Raw genomic sequence first — 18,241 nt, 5'->3', positions numbered from 1 at the left:
TCTGAAGTACCCTGTTAACAATCTTGAACGGCGGGAATGCATACAGGTCGAGATGGGACCAATCCAGCAGAAAAGCATCCACGTGAACTGCTGCTGGGTCTGGAATCGGAGAACAATACAACGGAGCCTCTAGGTTATCGAGGTAGCGAACAGATCTATGGTTGGCTGACCCCACAGGGCCCAAAGTCTGCTGCAAACATTCTTGTGAAGGGTCCACTCTGTGGGATGACCTGACCCTTCCGGCTGAGGCGATCTGCCATGACATTCATATCGCCCTGAATGAACCTCGTTACCAGCGTGAGCTTTCGATCTTTTGACCAGATGAGGAGGTCCCTTGCGATCTAGAACAACTTTCACGAATGAGTCCCTCCCTGCTTGGAGATGTAAGCCAAGGCTGTGGTGTTGTCAGAGTCCACCTCCACCACCTGTTAAGCTGGAGGGACTTGAAGTTTATCAAGGCCAGATGAACCGCCAACAGCTCCTTGCAATTGATGTGAAGTGTCCTTTGCTCCTGATTCCATGTTCCCGAGCATTCCTGTCCGTCCAAAGTCGCACCCCAGCCGTGTCTGATGCATCCGAGAAGAGACGGCGGTCAGGTTTCTGAACAGCCAAAGGTAGACCTTCCTTGAGAAGAAAGCTGTTCTTTCACCACGTTAGAGTAGACCTCCTCTCTTCGGAAACAGGAACTGAGACCGTCTCTAGCGTCATGTCCTTTATCCAGTGAGCAGCTAGATGATACTGAAGGGGGCGGAGGTGGAGTCTCCCTAACTCGATGAAGCAGCGATGAAAGTGTCCCTGTTAGACTCATCCACTACCTGACTGAGCATCGGTTCCTTCTCAGCATGCTCTGGATGCATTCTAGGGCTTGGTAGATCCTTGGGGCCGATGGAAAGGCCCGAAAAGCTCGACTCTGAAGCTCCATACCCAGGTAGACAATGGTCTGGGATGGGACGAGCTGGGACTCCTCTAAATTGACCAGGAGGCCCAGTTCCTTGGTCAGATCCATAGTCCATCTGAGATTCTCCAGACAGCGACGACTTGTGGGAGCTCTTAAAAGCCAGTCGTCTGACGGAGCCGGACACAAGATCATGGTACTGCTGCACAGTCTGTGAACTGTCAACCATGGGAAGCGAGGAAGTACAGCGACAACCCGAAACTGTCTAGACTGTCTGGGTAGTACAGACAACTCCTTATCGGGTTGCTGAGGTTGCCGCACTGCGTCACAACAAGTCACCTCTGCTGGTTGTTGAACGTCTTCCCAGTGACACACTGACTCCGTAAACAAAAATCCTCTAACAAGGACTAAGCTTGGACTGCATGTCTTGCAACAAAGCTCAAGGTCTATGGGAGCAGGTGTGGCAACAGACGGGGTTAGCGACTGAAGCGGAACCATTACCCTCCCTGGAAGCATGTTATGCTTAAATAAAAGTCCATAGGAAGCTAAGCAGCTTAAGGCTCCTCTCCAAATGACAGAGTCCTCAAGGGAATATCAGAAGGAGGGAGAATAGCACTTTCTCATCTACAGGAACCATATCCGAGAAAAGCTAAGTTCTTTCAGTGAGGGTTTCACTGGTGCAAAAGCAGCAGACCAGAAGGCAACGTTATGAAACTGCTTGACAGTCTTGTGAGTTGGCAACAACCAAAGATGTGTGACTGAGGAGCATGCGGTAAGGTATGCAGAGCATGCGGTAAGGTATGCAGAGCATGCTGTAAGGTATGCAGAGCATGCTGTATGCAGAGCATGCTGTAAGGAATGCAGAGCATGTTGTAAGGAATGCAGAGCATGCTGTATGCAGAGCATAGTATGCAGAGCATGCTGTAAGGTATGCAGAGCATGCTGTAAGGTATGCAGAGCATGCTGTAAGGTATGCGAGCATGCTGTAAGGTATGCAGAGCATGCTGTAAGGTATGCAGAGCATGCTGTATGTAGAGCATGCTGTAAGGTATGCAGAGCATGTTGCATGGCATGCGGCTTATGCTGCAATGGGATGAGGCTCATGCTGCATGGGATGAGGCTCATGCTGCATGGTATGAGGCTCATGCTGTATGGGATGAGGCTCATGCTGCAAGGGATGAGGCTCATGCCGCATGGGTTGAGGAGGATGCCGCATAGTATGAGGCTCCTGCCTCATGGGTTGAGGAGGTTGCCGCATAGCATGAGGCTCCTGCCTCATGGGGTTGAGGAGGATGCCGCATAGCATGAGGCTCCTCATAGCATGAGGCTCCTGCCTCATGGGTTGAGGAGGATGCCGCATAGCATGAGGCTCCTGCCTCATGGGTTGAGGAGGATGCCGCATAGCATGAGGCTCCTGCCTCATGGGTTGAGGAGGTTGCCGCATCGCATGAGGCTCCTGCCTCATGGGTTGAGGAGGATGCCGCATAGCATGAGGCTCCTGCCTCATGGGTTGAGGAGGTTGCCGCATAGTGCTGGAACCGGCAACTCCCAATGCGGCAACTCACGCATGAAAGCAGGAGGCGCAGCAAGAACATGCGTCTGGCAGGGTGGACTGCGCATCGGAGGTGGAGCTCTCACAGGTGGAGGGTGGGAGCAGGCAGCCGCAGTATCTGCTGAGCGCACAACCTCGGCGGGTTGTAGGTTAACAGGCTGCATTGTCAACCTTCCAGCATGATACTCCTGTATGAAGGAGCAAGCTGAGACTGTATAGTCTGCAGCATGGACCACTAGGGTCTATGAAAGACAACAACAAACGGAGCTACTGTCCGTTGAGACTGAGGGTCTAAAACAGCTGGTGCGGCAACAGACGGAGTTACTGCCTGTTGCGGTACCACCTTGCCTCTCTGGGAGGTGTGCAGTTGTCGTACTGCAGCAAGTCCGAACTGACCCAGTGGCTACACCTAGGCCGTTGGACTTGCGCGGAAGGGACCGACTTGCACTTAAAAGCTGCAAGATTTGGTCCATGGTTTCTGCGAGAAACCTCTTCCGCAGACGAGGAATAAATGGGCTCTCTCGTCTTGTGTGGGTGGGGTGATCACGTCGGCTACGTGAGTGGATACACCCGAAACCACGGAGGGAAACGTCTGTTTCGTCGATCAAGGCCTGATGAACCCATAAGTCCTTCGACGTTACTTCTCCCCTGGGCTTGGGAGCTTGTAAGAGGTCCCAGACTAGGCGAACAACTGGCACGAACAGACGAACCCTCGAACGCAACACTGTAACACTTTGCGCTTATCACTTTATCACTTTTGATTTTCTGTTTGCACTTATTTCACTGAACTCGAAACTTTAAGTGGTTTGTACCTGAAACACGCAATCCTATCCTTCATTAAAAGTTAGTAATTGCGAAAACAGTATTACAATGTAACAGAAAAACATAATGAAAGATAAAGAATTCAGTGGCTGGAAAAGAGACTAAACACTAGATCAAATAAACTACGTTTAAAATCTCTCACCGCATAAAGCCTGGGAACAAGAATAAAACTCTAGAAACGTTTTACCTTCTTCCCCTAAAGAGACTAGGGAGAAGAGCAAAAACGATAACAACGTTACCCGCTTGAACGAAACGTTTATCCTCCTCTCTCTCCCTCCGTCTCTATCTCTCTCTCTCTCTCTCTCTTGACTTAGAACCTGAGAGATGAGCCCAATTATATATATCGTTAAAACATATTATTGTTAAAGGAAAAAAACTGAAAGATTTCCCAAATAAAAAGTTCCTTTATTAGAATTAAAACCATTTAAGCTAAGAAAGAATGAACAAAACGCTAGAATCGGTTTACTCTTACTACAACGTGAAACCGTGAATACTCTCTCTCTATCGTAACGATAGAGCGCAAGTTGAACGTTCTGAACGTCAACAACTGCGGAGACAAAACAAAACGTTAGTTCAACTTTGAAAACAGTACGAGACTATCAAAGAAATTCTTTCAAAAACATTAAAATTAAAATAGCATAAAATCTTAACAGGCAGAAACGATATGACGGGCTCAATGTTAATTAACTTCGGTTCCAAGAAAAGACCGCCTACTATTAGGAAAGGTCGCATATAAACAAACATAAAAATTAATTTTTATCAATTTATAATAAAAGGAAGTTAATCGAAGAGGCCTATAAAAGGCGGAGAGATATAAAATAAATCTATAACTTTGTTAAGCAAAATTAAGAAAGAGAGTCTATACTCTCTTCGACACCAACACTTCCGTCTAAGGGAAGGGTCGGCCATTTAAAAGTGAAAGAGAGTTCATACTCTCTTCGTCACCAAAATTAAATCAAATTAATTCCAAAAACTTGCTAAGCTAATGATAAAGCTTCCTGAATAGCGAAGGCTAAACTCTAGAGCAAATACATCACCAAATCGTGAACAATAACTCCAGAATCAACAGCGTATCCAAGTAGGTCTAGCCGGTGGCACGACAGAGGAAAAATTGAGTTCTTGTTGACAAGAAGTACTTGAGTACCTGCTCACAGATGGCGCTGTTGTGTACACCCCCACCTGTATAGCGATCGCTGGCGTATCCCGACCGTAGATTTCTGTCGGGCAACAGAGTTGACAGCTACATGATCATCGGGTAAGATTAATATTGAAAATAACATTTTTCAATATTAATCTTACCCGATAATCATGTAGCTGATTCACACCCAGGGTGGTGGGTGGAGACCAGCATATATGTTAACAAAGAAGCTAAGTATCCCGTATTTTATTTTATTAGTTATTCAAAAATAACATAAAATAAATAAGTACCTGGTAAGGAAGACGACTTGAACCATTACTCTGCCTTTATTAAGTACGTCTTCCTTACTGAGCGTAGCGGTCCTCTTAGGATGCTGAACGACTCTTAGGTGCTGAAGTATAAAGGGCTGCAACCCATACTAAAGGACCTCATCACAACCTTTAACCTCGGCGCTTCTCAAGAAAGAATTGACCACCCGCCAAATCAACAAGGATGTGGAAGGCTTCTTAGCCGACCGTACAACCCATAAAAAGTATTCAAGAGAAAGGTTAAAAAGGTTATGGGATTATGGGAATGTAGTGGCTGAGCCCCCGCCTACTACTGCATTCGTTGCTACGAATGGTCCCAGGGTGTAGCAGTTCTCGTAAAGAGACTGAACATCTTTGAGATAGAATGATGCGAACACTGACTTGCTTCTCCAATAGGTTGCATCCATAACACTCTGCAGAGAACGGTTCTGTTTGAAGGCCACTGAAGTAGCCACAGCTCTCACTTCATGTGTCCTTACCTTCAGCAAAGCAAGGTCTTCTTCCTTCAGATGAGAATGTGCTTCCCTAATCAGGAGCCTGAATAGGTAAGAAACTGAGTTCTTAGACCTTGGAAGAGAAGGCTTCTTGATAGCACACCAAAAGGCTTCTGATTGTCCTCGTAAAGGTTATGACCTTTTTAGATAGTACCTAAGAGCTCTAACTGGGCAAAGTACTCTCTCCAGTTTGTCCCCCACCAAGTTGGACAGGCTTGGGATCTCGAACGACTTAGGCCAAGGACGTGAAGGAAGCTCGTTTTAGCAAAAAAAACCGAGCTGCAAGGAACATGTAGCCGTTTCAGATGTGAAAACTATGTTCCTGCTGAAGGCGTGGATCTCACTTACTCTTTTAGCTGTTGTCAAGCACACGAGGAAAAGAGTTTTCAATGTGAGGTCCTTAAAAGAGGCTGATTGGAGAGGTTCAAATCTTGATGACATAAGGAACCTTAGGACCACGTCTAGATTCCAGCCTGGAGTGGACAACCGACGTTCCTTTGAGGTCTTAAAAGACCTAAGGAGGTCCTGTAGATCTTTGTTGGTGGAAAGATCCAAGCCTCTGTGGCGGAAAACCGCTGCCAACATACTTCTGTAACCCTTAATCGTAGGAGCTGAAAGGGATCTTACGTTCCTTAGATGTAACAGGAAGTCAGCAATCTGGGTTACAGTGGTACTGGATGAGGAAACTGCATTGGCCTTGTACCAGCTTCGGAAGACTTCCCCTTTAGACTGATAGACTCTGAGAGTGGATGTCCTCCTTGCTCTGGCAATCGCTCTGGCTGCCTCCTTCGAAAAGCCCCTAGCTTTTGAGAGTCTTTCGAAAGACTGAAGGCAGTCAGACGAAGAGCGTGGAGGTTTGGATGTACCTTCTTTACGTGAGGTAGACGTAGAAGGTCCACTCCTAGAGGAAGAGTCCTGGGAATGTCGACCAGCCATTGCAGTACCTCTATGAACCATTCTCTCGCGGGCCAGAGCGGAGCCAACCAACGTCAGCCGTGTCCCTTTGCGAGAGGCGAACTTCTGAAGTACCCTGTTGACAATCTTGAACGGCGGGAATGCATACAGGTCGAGATGGGACCAATCCAGCAGAAGAGCATCCACGTGAACTGCTGCTGGGTCTGGAATCGGAGAACAATACAACGGGAGCCTCTAGGTTATCGAGGTAGCGAACAGATCTATGGTTGGCTGACCCCACAGGGCCCAAAGTCTGCTGCAAACATTCTTGTGAAGGGTCCACTCTGTGGGGATGACCTGACCCTTCCGGCTAAGGCGATCTGCCATGACATTCATATCGCCCTGAATGAACCTCGTTACCAGCGTGAGCTTTCGATCTTTTAACCAGATGAGGAGGTCCCTTGCGATCTAGAACAAATTCCACGAATGAGTCCCTCCCTGCTTGGAGATGTAAGCCAAGGCTGTGGTGTTGTCAGAGTCCACCTCCACCACCTTGTTAAGCTGGAGGGACTTGAAGTTTATCAAGGCCAGATGAACCGCCAACAGCTCCTTGCAAAAGATGTGAAGTGTCCTTAGCTCCTGATTCCATGTTCCCGAGCATTCCTGTCCGTCCAAAGTCGCACCCCAGCCCGTGTCTGATGCGTCAGAGAAGAGACGGCGGTCGGGTTTCTGAACAGCCAAAGGTAGACTTCCTTGAGAAGAAAGCTGTTCTTTCACCACGTGAGAGTAGACCTCCTCTCTTCGGAAACAGGAACTGAGATCATCTCTATTATTATTATTATTATTACTATCCAAGCTACAACCCTAATTGGAAAAGCAAGATGCTATAAGCCCAGGGGCTCCAATAGGGAAAAATAGCCCAGTGAGGAAAGGAAATAAGGAAATAAATAACTGAAGAGAACAAATTAACAATAAATCATTCTAAAAAAAGTAATGTCAAAAGAGATATATCATATATAAACTATTAACAACGTCAACAACAAAAATGTCTTATATAAACTATAAAAAGACTCATGTCCGTCTGGTCAACAAAAAAGCATTTGCTCCAACTTTGAACTTTTGAAGTTCTACTGATTCAACAACCCGATTAGGAAGATCATTCCACAACTTGGTAACAGCTGGAATAAAACTTCTAGAGTACTGCGTAGTATTGAGTCTTATGATGGAGAAGGCCTGGCTATTAGAATTAACTGCCTGCCTAGTATTACGAACAGGATAGAATTGTCCAGGGAGATCTGAATGTAAAGGATGGTCAGAGTTATGAAAAATCTTATGCAACATGCATAATGAACTAATTGATCGACGGTGCCAGAGATTAATATCTAGATCAGGAATAAGAAATTTAATAGACCGTAAGTTTCTGTCCAACAAATTAAGATGAGAATCAGCAGCTGAAGACCAGGCAGGAGAACAATACTCAAAACAAGGTAGAATAAAAGAATTAAAACACTTCTTCAGAATAGATTGATCACCGAATATCTTAAAAGACTTTCTCAATAAGCCAATTTTTTGTGCAATTGAAGAAGACACAGACCTTATATGTTTCTCAAAAGTAAATTTGCTGTCAAGAATCACGCCTAAAATTTTGAAAGAGTCATACAAATTTAAAGAAACATTATCAATACTGAGATCCGGATGTTGAGGAACCACCGTCCTTGACCTACTTACAATCATACTTTGAGTTTTGTTAGGATTCAACTTCATACCCCATAATTTGCACCATGCACTAATTTTAGCTAAATCTCTATTAAGGGATTCACCAACCCCAGATCTACATTCAGGGGATGGAATTGATGCAAAGAGAGTAGCATCATCTGCATATGCAACAAGCTTATTTTCTAGGCCAAACCACATGTCATGTGTATATAGTATGAAAAGTAATGGGCCAAGAACACTACCCTGTGGAACACCGGATATCACATTCCTATACTCACTATGGTGCCCATCAACAACAACTCTTTGAGATCTACTACTTAAAAAATCAATAATAATGCTAAGAAACGACCCACCCACTCCCAACTGTTTCAGTTTGAAAACAAGGGCCTCATGATTAACACGGTCAAAGGCAGCACTAAAATCAAGGCCAATCATACGAACTTCCCGACCACAATCAAGGGATTTCTGCACTGCATTGGAGATTGTAAGAAGGGCATCACATGCTCCAAGGCCTTTCCGAAAACCAAATTGCAAACTAGGGAATAGATGATTACCTTCAGCAAACCTATTGAGACGTTTTGCCAGAAGACGTTCAAAAACTTTAGATAATATGGGAGTTATGGAAATTGGGCGGTAATCAGTGGGACTTGAGCTACCACAAACACATTTACATAGAGGAGTAACATTACCAATTCTCCAACAAGTGCTAAAAGCTCCTCTTCTTGCTAACTTGCGCAAAATAACAGATAACTTTGGAGCTAAGAAATCTGCTGTCTTTATAAAAAACAAAGGAAAAATACCATTAGGGTCTACACCTCCATAAGCATCAAGGTCCATCAACAGAGCTTTAATCTCACGAGATCGAAAAGCTAAACTAGTTAGTTTAGCCTCAGGAAAACAGGAATGAGGAAGTTCAAGTTTTTCATTACTCTGTTTACTGTCAAAAACATCAGCCAAAAGGGTTGCCTTTTCCTTTGGACAGTGAGTGACTGAGCCATCTGGTTTAAGTAAAGGAGGAACTGTTGCATCTACACCAAAGAGTGCAGATTTAAGGGTAGACCACCATTTATGTTCCTGAGTTGTACCAGAGAGGGTTTCTTTTATGATTAAATTGTACTCCTTTTCAGTTGAAGCATAAACTCTCTGAGCAAAAGCTCGAAGCTGAGTATAGTTGTTCCAGGTCAAATCTGATCTGTTACCCTTCCAAAGGTGATAGGCCTCCTGCTTCTCCAAATAAGCACGTCTACAATCATCATTGAACCACGGTTTGTCCTTCATTCGGTACCTTAGCACACGAGAAGGGATACGCCTATCAATTATGTTGACTAGATTCTCATTCAAAGGGACAACAGGATCTACACTATTATATAATTGTGACCAATTCAAGCACAAAAGATCATGCAAAATCCCATTCCAGTCTGCTTGGGATTTCATATAAATTTTACAAGAATATGATATATCAGGGACAGGCTGCTCAGTCTTCACTAATAATGAAATCAAGGCATGATCAGAAGTCCCGACTGGAGAACCAACCTTACTAGTTATAACGCCAGGGGAGTCAGTGTATACGAGGTCCAAGCAATTACCAGACCTGTGAGTAGCTTCATTTATGATTTGCTCAGCCTGATTCTGAGGCAAAGTCTAAAGCTCTTAAGCCATGGCGATCGGTAGGAGAGATAGAACTCAACCACTCCCTATGGTGAGCATTAAAATCACCAACAAAGACAAACGAAGCCTTTCTATCATCTTCTTGTATCTTAGCCATAATGGTAAGAAGACAATCAAAGATAGAATCATCCATGTCTGGATTCCGGTAGATTGAACACAAATAAAAGTTGTTATGCCTGCCACAAACTTTTATTACCTGAATCTCATGACATCCACATTGATAGCAGGACTTATGAGAAGCAGGGTACTCGGTCCTAATATACACCGCCATTCCCCTGGCCCTAGGAATGGAATCACGTTTCAGCATTATTGGCTTCTTAAAACCAGTTATAAGGAGCTCAGATGAGTGCCTCATATTAGAAACCAAAGTTTCTGAGCACAAAAGAATATCATACTGTCTGGACGCAACTGTAAGGTCTCGGATATTTGCATGAAGACCACGAATATTGCAATACAGAAGACGACATTGACGAAATCTAGGACGTACTGGTCCCGGATTTTGCTCAATGTCTCCAGACAGCATAAGAATTAATAGAAATAAAAAAGAGACATCATACTTAAAAACTAGCGTCATGTCCTTTATCCAGTGAGCAGCTAGATGATACTGAAGGGGGCGGAGGTGGGGTCTCCCTAACTCGATGAACAGGGCCAGCGATGAAAGTGTCCCTGTTAGACTCATCCACTACCTGACTGAGCATCGGTTCCTTCTCAGCATGCTCTGGATGCAAACTAGGGCTTAGTAGATCTTTGGGGCCGACGGAAAAGCCCGAAAAGCTCGACTCTGAAGATCCATACCCAGGTAGACAATGGTCTGGGATGGGACGAGCTGGGACTCCTCAAAATTGACCAGGAGGCCCAGTTCCTTGGTCAGATCCATAGTCCATCTGAGAATCTCCAGACAGCGACGACTTGTGGGAGCTCTTAAAAGCTAGTCGTCTGACGGAGCCGGACACAAGATCATGGTACTGCTGCACAGTCTGTGAACTGTCAACCATGGGGAAGCGAGGAAGTACAGTGACAACCCGAAGCTGTCTAGACTGTCTGGGTCGTACAGACAACTCCTTATCGGGTTGCTGAGGTTGCCGCACTGCGTCACAACAAGTCACTTCTGCTGGTTGTTGAACGTCTTCCCAGTGACACACTGACTCCGTAAACAAAAAATTCTCTAACAAGGACTAAGCTTGGACTGCATGTCTTGCAACACAGCTCAAGGTCTATGGGAGCAGGTGTGGTAACAGACGGGGTTAGCGACTGAAGTGGAACCATTACCTTCCCTGGAAGCATGTTATGCTTAAATAAAAGTCCATAGGAGGCTACGCAGCTAAAGGCTCCTCTCCAAATGACAGAGTCCTCAAGGGAATATCAGAAGGAGGGAGAATAGCACTTTCTCATCTACAGGAACCATATCCGAGAAAAGCTAAGTTCTCTCAGTGAGGGTTTCACTGGTGCAAAAGCAGCAGACTAGAAGGCAACGTTATGAAACTGCTTGACAGTCTAGTGAGTTGGCAACAACCAAAGATGTGTGACTGAGAAGCATGCGGTAAGGTATGCAGAGCATGCTGTATGTAGAGCATGCTGTAAGGTAAGCAGAGCATGTTGCATGGCGTGCGGCTTATGCTGCATGGGATGAGGCTCATGCTGCATGGGATGAGGCTCATGCTGCATGGTATGAGGCTCATGCTGCATGGGATGAGGCTCAAGCTGCAAGGGAAGAGGCTTATGCCGCATGCGTTGAGGAGGATGCCGCATAGTATGAGGCTCCTGCCTCATGGGTTGAGGCGGTTGCCGCATAGCATGAGGCTCCTGCCTCATGGTTTGAGGAGGATGCCGCATAGCATGAGGCTCCTCATAGCATGAGACTCCTGCCTCATGGGTTGAGGAGGATGCCGCATAGCATGAGGCTCCTGCCTCATGGGTTGAGGAGGATGCCGCATAGCATGAGGCTGCCTCATGGGTAGAGGAAGATGTCGCATAGCATGAGGCTCCTGCCTCATGGGTTGAGGAGGATGCTGCGCAGAGAGAGGCTCATGCTGTGAAGAATGCGGTTGCTGCATGCGTTGAGGCGGCTGCCTCATAGCATGAGGTTCCTCAAGAGTTGAGGCTCTTGTCTCAAGAGTTGAGGTTCTTGCCTCAAGAGTGGAGGTGGCTGCCGCAAGAGTTGAGGTTGCTGCCTCAAGGATGGTGGAGGTTGCCGCAACGCAAGAGGTTGCTGCATAGCGTTGGTATCTGGCAACTCCCAATGCGACAGCTCACGCGTGGAGGTAGGTTGAGGAACCTCAACATCATACGTCTGGCAGGGTGGACTGCGCAGAGGTGGAGTTGAGGTTGCTGCCTCGAGGATGGTGGAGGTTGTCGCACCGCAAGAGGTTGTTGCCTCGAGGATGGAGGAGGTAGTCGCAACGCATGAGGCTCCTACCTCAAGGGTAGAGGAGGTTGCTGCAAAGCATAAGGCTCCTGCCTCAAGTGTTGAGGAGGTTGCCGCGTGGCAAGAGGCTCCTGCCTCAAGGAAAGTGGAGGTTGCTGCACAGAGCTGGTATCTGGCAACTCCCAATGCGGCAGCTCACGCATGGAGGTAGCTTGAGGAACCTCAACATCATACGTCTGGCAGGCTGGACTGCGTAGAGGTGGAGGAGCGCTCGCAGGAGGAGGTGTGTTAACCTTCTCTGCCTGAAACTCCTGCATCAACACCGCAAGCTGAGACTGCATTGTCTGCAGCATAGACCACTAGAGTTTAAGAAAGACAACAACAAACGGAGCTACTGTCCGTTGAGACTGAGGGTCTAAAACAGCTGGTGCGGCAACAGACGGAGCTACTGCCTGTTGCGATACCACCTCGCCTCTCTGGGAGGTGTGCAGTTGTCGTACTGCAGCAAGTCCGAACTGACCCAGTGCTAATGGCTACACCTAGGAGTTGGACTTGCGCGGAAGGGACCGAATTGCACTTAAAAGCTGCAAGATTTGGTCCATGGTTTCTGCGAGAAACCTCTTCCGCAGACGAGGAATAAAAGGGCTCTCTCGTCTTTGTGTGGGTGGGGTGATCACGTCGGCAACGTGTGTAGATACACCCGAAACCACGGAGGGAAACGTCTGTTCGTCGATCAAGGCCTGCTGAACCCATAAGTCCTTCGACATTACTTCTCCCCTGGGCTTGGGAGCTTGTATGAGGTCCCAGACTAGGCGAACAACTGGCACGAACAGACGAACCCTCGAACGCAACACTGTAACACTTTGCGCTTATCACTTTATCACTTTTGATTTTCTGTTTGCACTTATTTCACTGAACTCGAAACTTTAAGTGGTTTGTACCTGAAACACGCAATTCTATCCTTCCTTAAAAGTTAGTAATTGCGAAAACAGAATTACAATGTAACAGAAAAATATAATGAAAGATAAATAATTCAGTGGCTGGAAAGAGACTAAACACTAGATCAAATAAACCACGTTTAAAATCTCTCACCGCATAAAGCTTGAGAACAAGAATAAAACTCTAGAAACGTTTACCTTCTTCCCCTAAAGAGACTAGGGAGAAGAGCAAAAACGATAACAACGTTACTCGCTTGAACGAAACGTTTATCCTCCTCTCTCTCCCTCCGTCTCTATCTCTCTCTCTCTCTCTCTTGACTTAGAACCTGAGAGATGAGCCCAATCATATATATCGTTAAAACATATTATTGTTAAAGGAAAAAAAAAACTGAAAGATTTCCCAAATAAAAAGTTCCTTTATTAGAATTAAAACCATTAAGCTAAGAAAGAATGAACAAAACGCTAGAAACGGTTTACTCTTACTGCAACGTGACACCGTGAAAATTCTCTCTCTATCGTAACGATAGAGCGCAAGTTGAACGTTCTGAACGTCAACAACTGCAGAGACAAAACAAAACGTTAGTTCAACTTTGAAAACAGTACGAGACTATCAAAGAAATTCTTTCAAAAACATTAAAATAGCATAATATGTTAACAGGTAAAAACGAAATGACGGGCTCAATGTTAATTAACTTCGGTACCAAGAAAAGACCGCCTACTATTAGGAAAGGTCGAATATAAACAAATATAAAAATTAATTTTAATAAGTTTATAATAAAAGGAAGTTAATCGAAGAGGCCTATAAAAGGCGGAGAGATATAAAATAAATCTATAACTTTTGTTAAGCAAAATTAAGAAAGAGAGTCTATACTCTCTTAGACACCAACACTTCCGTCTAAGGGAAGGGTCGGCCATTTAAAAGTGAAAGAGAGTTCATACTCTCTTCGTCACCATAATTAATCAAATTAATTCCAAAAGCTAGCTAAGCTAATGATAAAACTTCCTGAATAGCGAAAGCTAAACTCTAGAGCAAATACATCACCAAATCGTGAGCAAAAACTCCAGAATCAACAGCGTATACATGTAGGTCTAGCCGGAGGCACGACAGAGGAAAAAAATTGAGGTGGTGTTGACAAGAAGTACTGGAGTACCTGACCACAGATGGCGCTGTGGTGTTCACCCCCACCTGTATAGCGATCGCTGGCGTATCCCGACCGTAGATTTCTGTCGGCAACAGAGTTGACAGCTACATGATTATCGGGTAAGATTAATATTGAAAACATAAAAATAAAGTATTTTAATAACACATATTATTTATCGATTTCTAAGGGTTTGCAGGGATATTGTAGGGGATTTCGATAATTTTCAAAGGGATTCCAGTAATTCGAAGTACAGTTCACTTTCCTAGTAAAACTGTCACCTGATAGGGTATTCATGTCACGTGAATCTAGTTTTGGGAGCCTTTGTATGTCAGCGGCCAGTTCCTTCCATGTGGATTAAAATTGGACAATAACTAACCTCAACTTTTCCTCCTAACCTAACCCATAAGCCGTGTCTTGAAACCCCTTCCGACTCCCCTTACACTGCCGTATTCCAAGTTAGCCGTAGTGATACATGCAGGTGGCCGCTATCATACAGACACCCCTAGTTTTGTTAAAATGCTAGTCCCAAGTGGATAATCATCATTGGTTCAAAACTATGACGTATGGGTGACATCTTGCTACGTAGAATACAGATGATAATGTAATGAATCTGTTTTAAATGTACAAACGAGAGCTCAGTCTGAAGATGAATTTGAGAATTATGAAGTCGAAGGACTTAATTCTCTTCAGGTGGGTCAAATTTAATTTTGAGTTTTAAACCACTTCTAGACTTAGCGTAGCTTAGATTTATATATCAAAATAAACCTTGGACTTCACCCCTTTTTAGTGAAAGTACTTAAATTTGATAACTTGCAGGCGCAGCTATTGTAGAGAATTACCTACAATTACACTGGTACATGGTATATGTCAAGGGGTTTCGAACATGTTTTAAGTTTGGGTAGTCATCCCTCATTTATACAAAAAATATGGATTTCTGCAAGAAATCGTTATCTAAAACATTTAAAACACCAGAAAACGTAACAAAAACAAGTACAACTTTCAACAAACCGTTTATTGCATTGTTCTATAATTTACCACAAACCCTGAATCAATTCAAACATGGGCTGCGTTAGGTGTCTGACTTAGCTTACCATGTTAGCATCGTAACCAGCCACTTACATAATTGTTCGTGATAATGATGATAATATAAATCTATGCAAACATCTATACATAAAAATGGACGGTTAATCGATTAGTTTACCCATATTTTCCCAGATATCTTCAATTCTTCCATGATCGTGTACAGGCGGCAGAACTTGACAGACTTTCAACCTCGTAGGATTAGTCTTTTTTAAAAACAATGAACATTTTTGTAATATCTCTTACCATTGTTTATTCAAGAGTATGTATTTAATGTCCAACCAAAATCTAATTCAGGCATATATCATTTATAAATGCTTATTTCAATGTAATTAAATTAAACACAAAAGCTTATAATTAATAAATGTTTTTAGCAAGAACAATACCAAGAATGAGCAGTAATGTTGGCAAGTGGAAATGGTGTTGACAAGACCTCCCATGATGTGTGTTTGCATTGGTGTGTAAAATATTGAAATAATTAAATCAAAATATATTTATATGAATGGTTATAGAAATAAAGAAATATACATTCGATATGTTTTTAGATTTTGGCACGGTCAGACGAAAAGGAAAATGGACTCTCTCTCTCTCTCTCTCTCTCTCTCTCTCTCTCTCTCTCTCTCTCTCTCTCTCTCTCTCTCTCTCTCTCTCTCTCTCTCTCTCTCCACACACACACACACAGTATGCATGTACTGTATACTGTACGTAGGTAGCAGGTTGGCCAAGGCACCAGCCACACTTTGAGATACTACAGCTAGAGAGTTATGGGGTACTTTGACTGGCCAGACTGTACTACATTGGATCCTTCTCTTTGATTACGGTTCATTTTCCCTTTGCCTACACACATGCCGAATAGTCTGGCCTATTATTTACATATTCTCCCCTGTCCTCCTACAACTGACAACACCAAACAATTCTCCTTCATCCAAGGGGTTACTGCACTGTAATTGTTCATTGGTCACTTTCCTATTGCTAAGGGTAGAAGAGACTCTTTAGCTATAGTATGCAGCTCTTCTAGGAGAAGGACACTCCCAAATTAAACTATTGTTCTCTAGTCTTGGATAGTGCTATAGCCTCTGTACCATGGTCTTCCACTGTCTTGAGTTATGAGTTCTCTTGCTTGAGGGTACACTCGGGCAAACTATTCTATGTTATTTCCCTTTCTCTTGCTTTGTGAAAGCTGCTATAGTATCTGTAGGAGATATTTATTTTAATGTTGTTACTGTTCTTAGAATATTTTATCTCTCCTTGTTTCCTTTCATCCCTGGGGTATTTTCCCTGTTGGAGCCCCTGGGCTTATAACATCCTGCTTTTCCAACTAGGGTTGTGGCTTAGAAATTAATATTAATAATAATAACATCTCTTGAGAGTTGTTGGGCCTTTTTACTTTGCAGATTGCCGGATAGTAGCCAACAACATGGAATCCCTCTCTGGTTACAGCTCGTTATTTCTTTGACTACACATACCTTAAATGACCACGGAGGTAGCAGCAGTAGGGGATTCAGCATTATGAAGCTTCATCTATGGTGGATAACGGGGGAGGGTTGGCTGTGCCACCTTAGCAGTACCAGCTGAACTCGGTTGAGTCCCTTGTTAGGCTGGGAGGAACGTCGAGAGTAGAGGTTCCCTTTTTGTTTTTGTTTCATTTGTTGATGTCGGCTACCTCCCAAAACTGGCGGAAGTGCCTTGGTGTATGTATGTATGTATATACACATACCTAGAGTAGTCTAGTTTTTTTTTTTTTTTTTTTTTTTTTTTTTTTTTTTTTTTTTTTTTTTTTTACTCTTTCCTCATACACCTGACAATTCTATGCTAACCAAAAAAATTTTTTTCACTCACTGTAGCCTAATTATTCGGTGAATACTTTCCAGTCCAAAATCAAACCATTGTTCTCTGGTCTTGGGTTGTGTCATAGCCTCTGTACTATGGTCTTCCATTGTCTTGGGTTTATAGGCACACTATTCTATCTGTTTCCTTATTTCCTTTTCTCACTTGGCTAGTTTCCTTATTGGAGCATTTGGAATAGATCATCCTGCTATTCCAACTAGGGTTGTAGTTTAACTAATAATAACAAAATATAATATATATATATATATATATATATATATATATATATATATATATATATATATATATATATCGCATATTGTTTTGTTATTACTAGCTAAGCTACAAATACACACACACATTTATATATATATATATATATATATATATATATATATATATATATATATATATATATATATATATATATATATATATGTATGTATATAATGAGAGAGAGAGAGAGAGAGAGAGAGAGAGAGAGAGAGAGAGAGAGAGAGAGAGAGAGAGAGAGAGTTTTCAATGGTAATACTTGTACAGCAGGTATAACAAACTGTCCCAGTGGGGGACATTTATGTCTTTTACTCTCAACAGTGGAGTGGCTACTGAACCTGAAGTGCAAATTGGAGATCTTTTGCTCCACTTGCCTGCGAATCTGTTATATTCTTCTGGAAAGCAGCCACAGCCCCATTTAGGTCCCTGTATTAACAAATCACTCAGTTTCAGTACAGTAAGTGATTTCTCTGCATAGCATAACTATGTATGCACTGCTGTAAAAAGGGAGAGAGGGGTCAGTTCCGGCAAATGTGATTTAAGTAGTACTGGCGCGAGATAAACTTACTGGATGAATGAAGAATGAAGTCGTTCTTCACAGATTATTATTATTATTATTATTATTATTATTATTATTATTATTATTATTATTATTATTATTATTATTATTATTATTATTATTAATTGCTAAGCTACAACCACAGACCTGTTTTGTTGGTCTGTGCTACAACCCTAGTTGGAAAAGCAGGGTGCTATAAGCCAAGGGGCTCCCACAGGGAAAATAGCTCAGTGAGGAAAATAAACAAGGAAAAATTAGACATTTTAAGAACAGTAACAACATTAAAAAAATACATAAAAACTTGCAAAACAAGATTAAGGGAAGTAAGATAAAATAGTGTGCCCGAGAGTAGCCACAAGCGAGAGAACTCAAACTCTATACCTGTTACATATTCATAACTATCTTAAACCAACCTGTTTAGTTTCTTTATGGGATTAAGTTAAGCAGAACTCAACAAATAGACAAATCTGCCAAAATTGCATAAGTTTGTTATTGATTCTATTGGAAAACAGTCTTGGAACACACTTTGACATCAGTGTTCAATATGCAATATGTATCAGATTTCTCTAC

At 43.2% G+C, this 18,241-nt stretch overlaps 1 protein-coding gene across 2 annotated transcripts in view; it reads right to left on the bottom strand.

Moving 5' to 3' along the window:
• Nup75 (nuclear pore complex protein Nup75) overlaps nt 1-15,245 on the bottom strand; it is a 140,610-nt gene extending 125,365 nt beyond the window's left edge. For both annotated transcript variants that reach the window (XM_068381775.1, XM_068381774.1), the window contains exon 1: nt 15,134-15,245. In XM_068381775.1, coding sequence (XP_068237876.1) covers nt 15,134-15,166 — 33 coding nt within the window. In that variant the 5' untranslated portion in view covers nt 15,167-15,245. The remainder of the gene's footprint in view (nt 1-15,133) is intronic.
• Between the last annotated feature and the right edge of the window lie 2,996 nt (nt 15,246-18,241).

Source organism: Palaemon carinicauda, chromosome 10 (assembly GCF_036898095.1).
Source record: "Palaemon carinicauda isolate YSFRI2023 chromosome 10, ASM3689809v2, whole genome shotgun sequence".
In the NCBI taxonomy this organism is placed as follows: domain Eukaryota; kingdom Metazoa; phylum Arthropoda; class Malacostraca; order Decapoda; family Palaemonidae; genus Palaemon; species Palaemon carinicauda.
The sequence above is the reverse complement of the archived record's forward strand: the minus strand, read 5'-3'. Positions and strand labels throughout refer to the sequence as shown.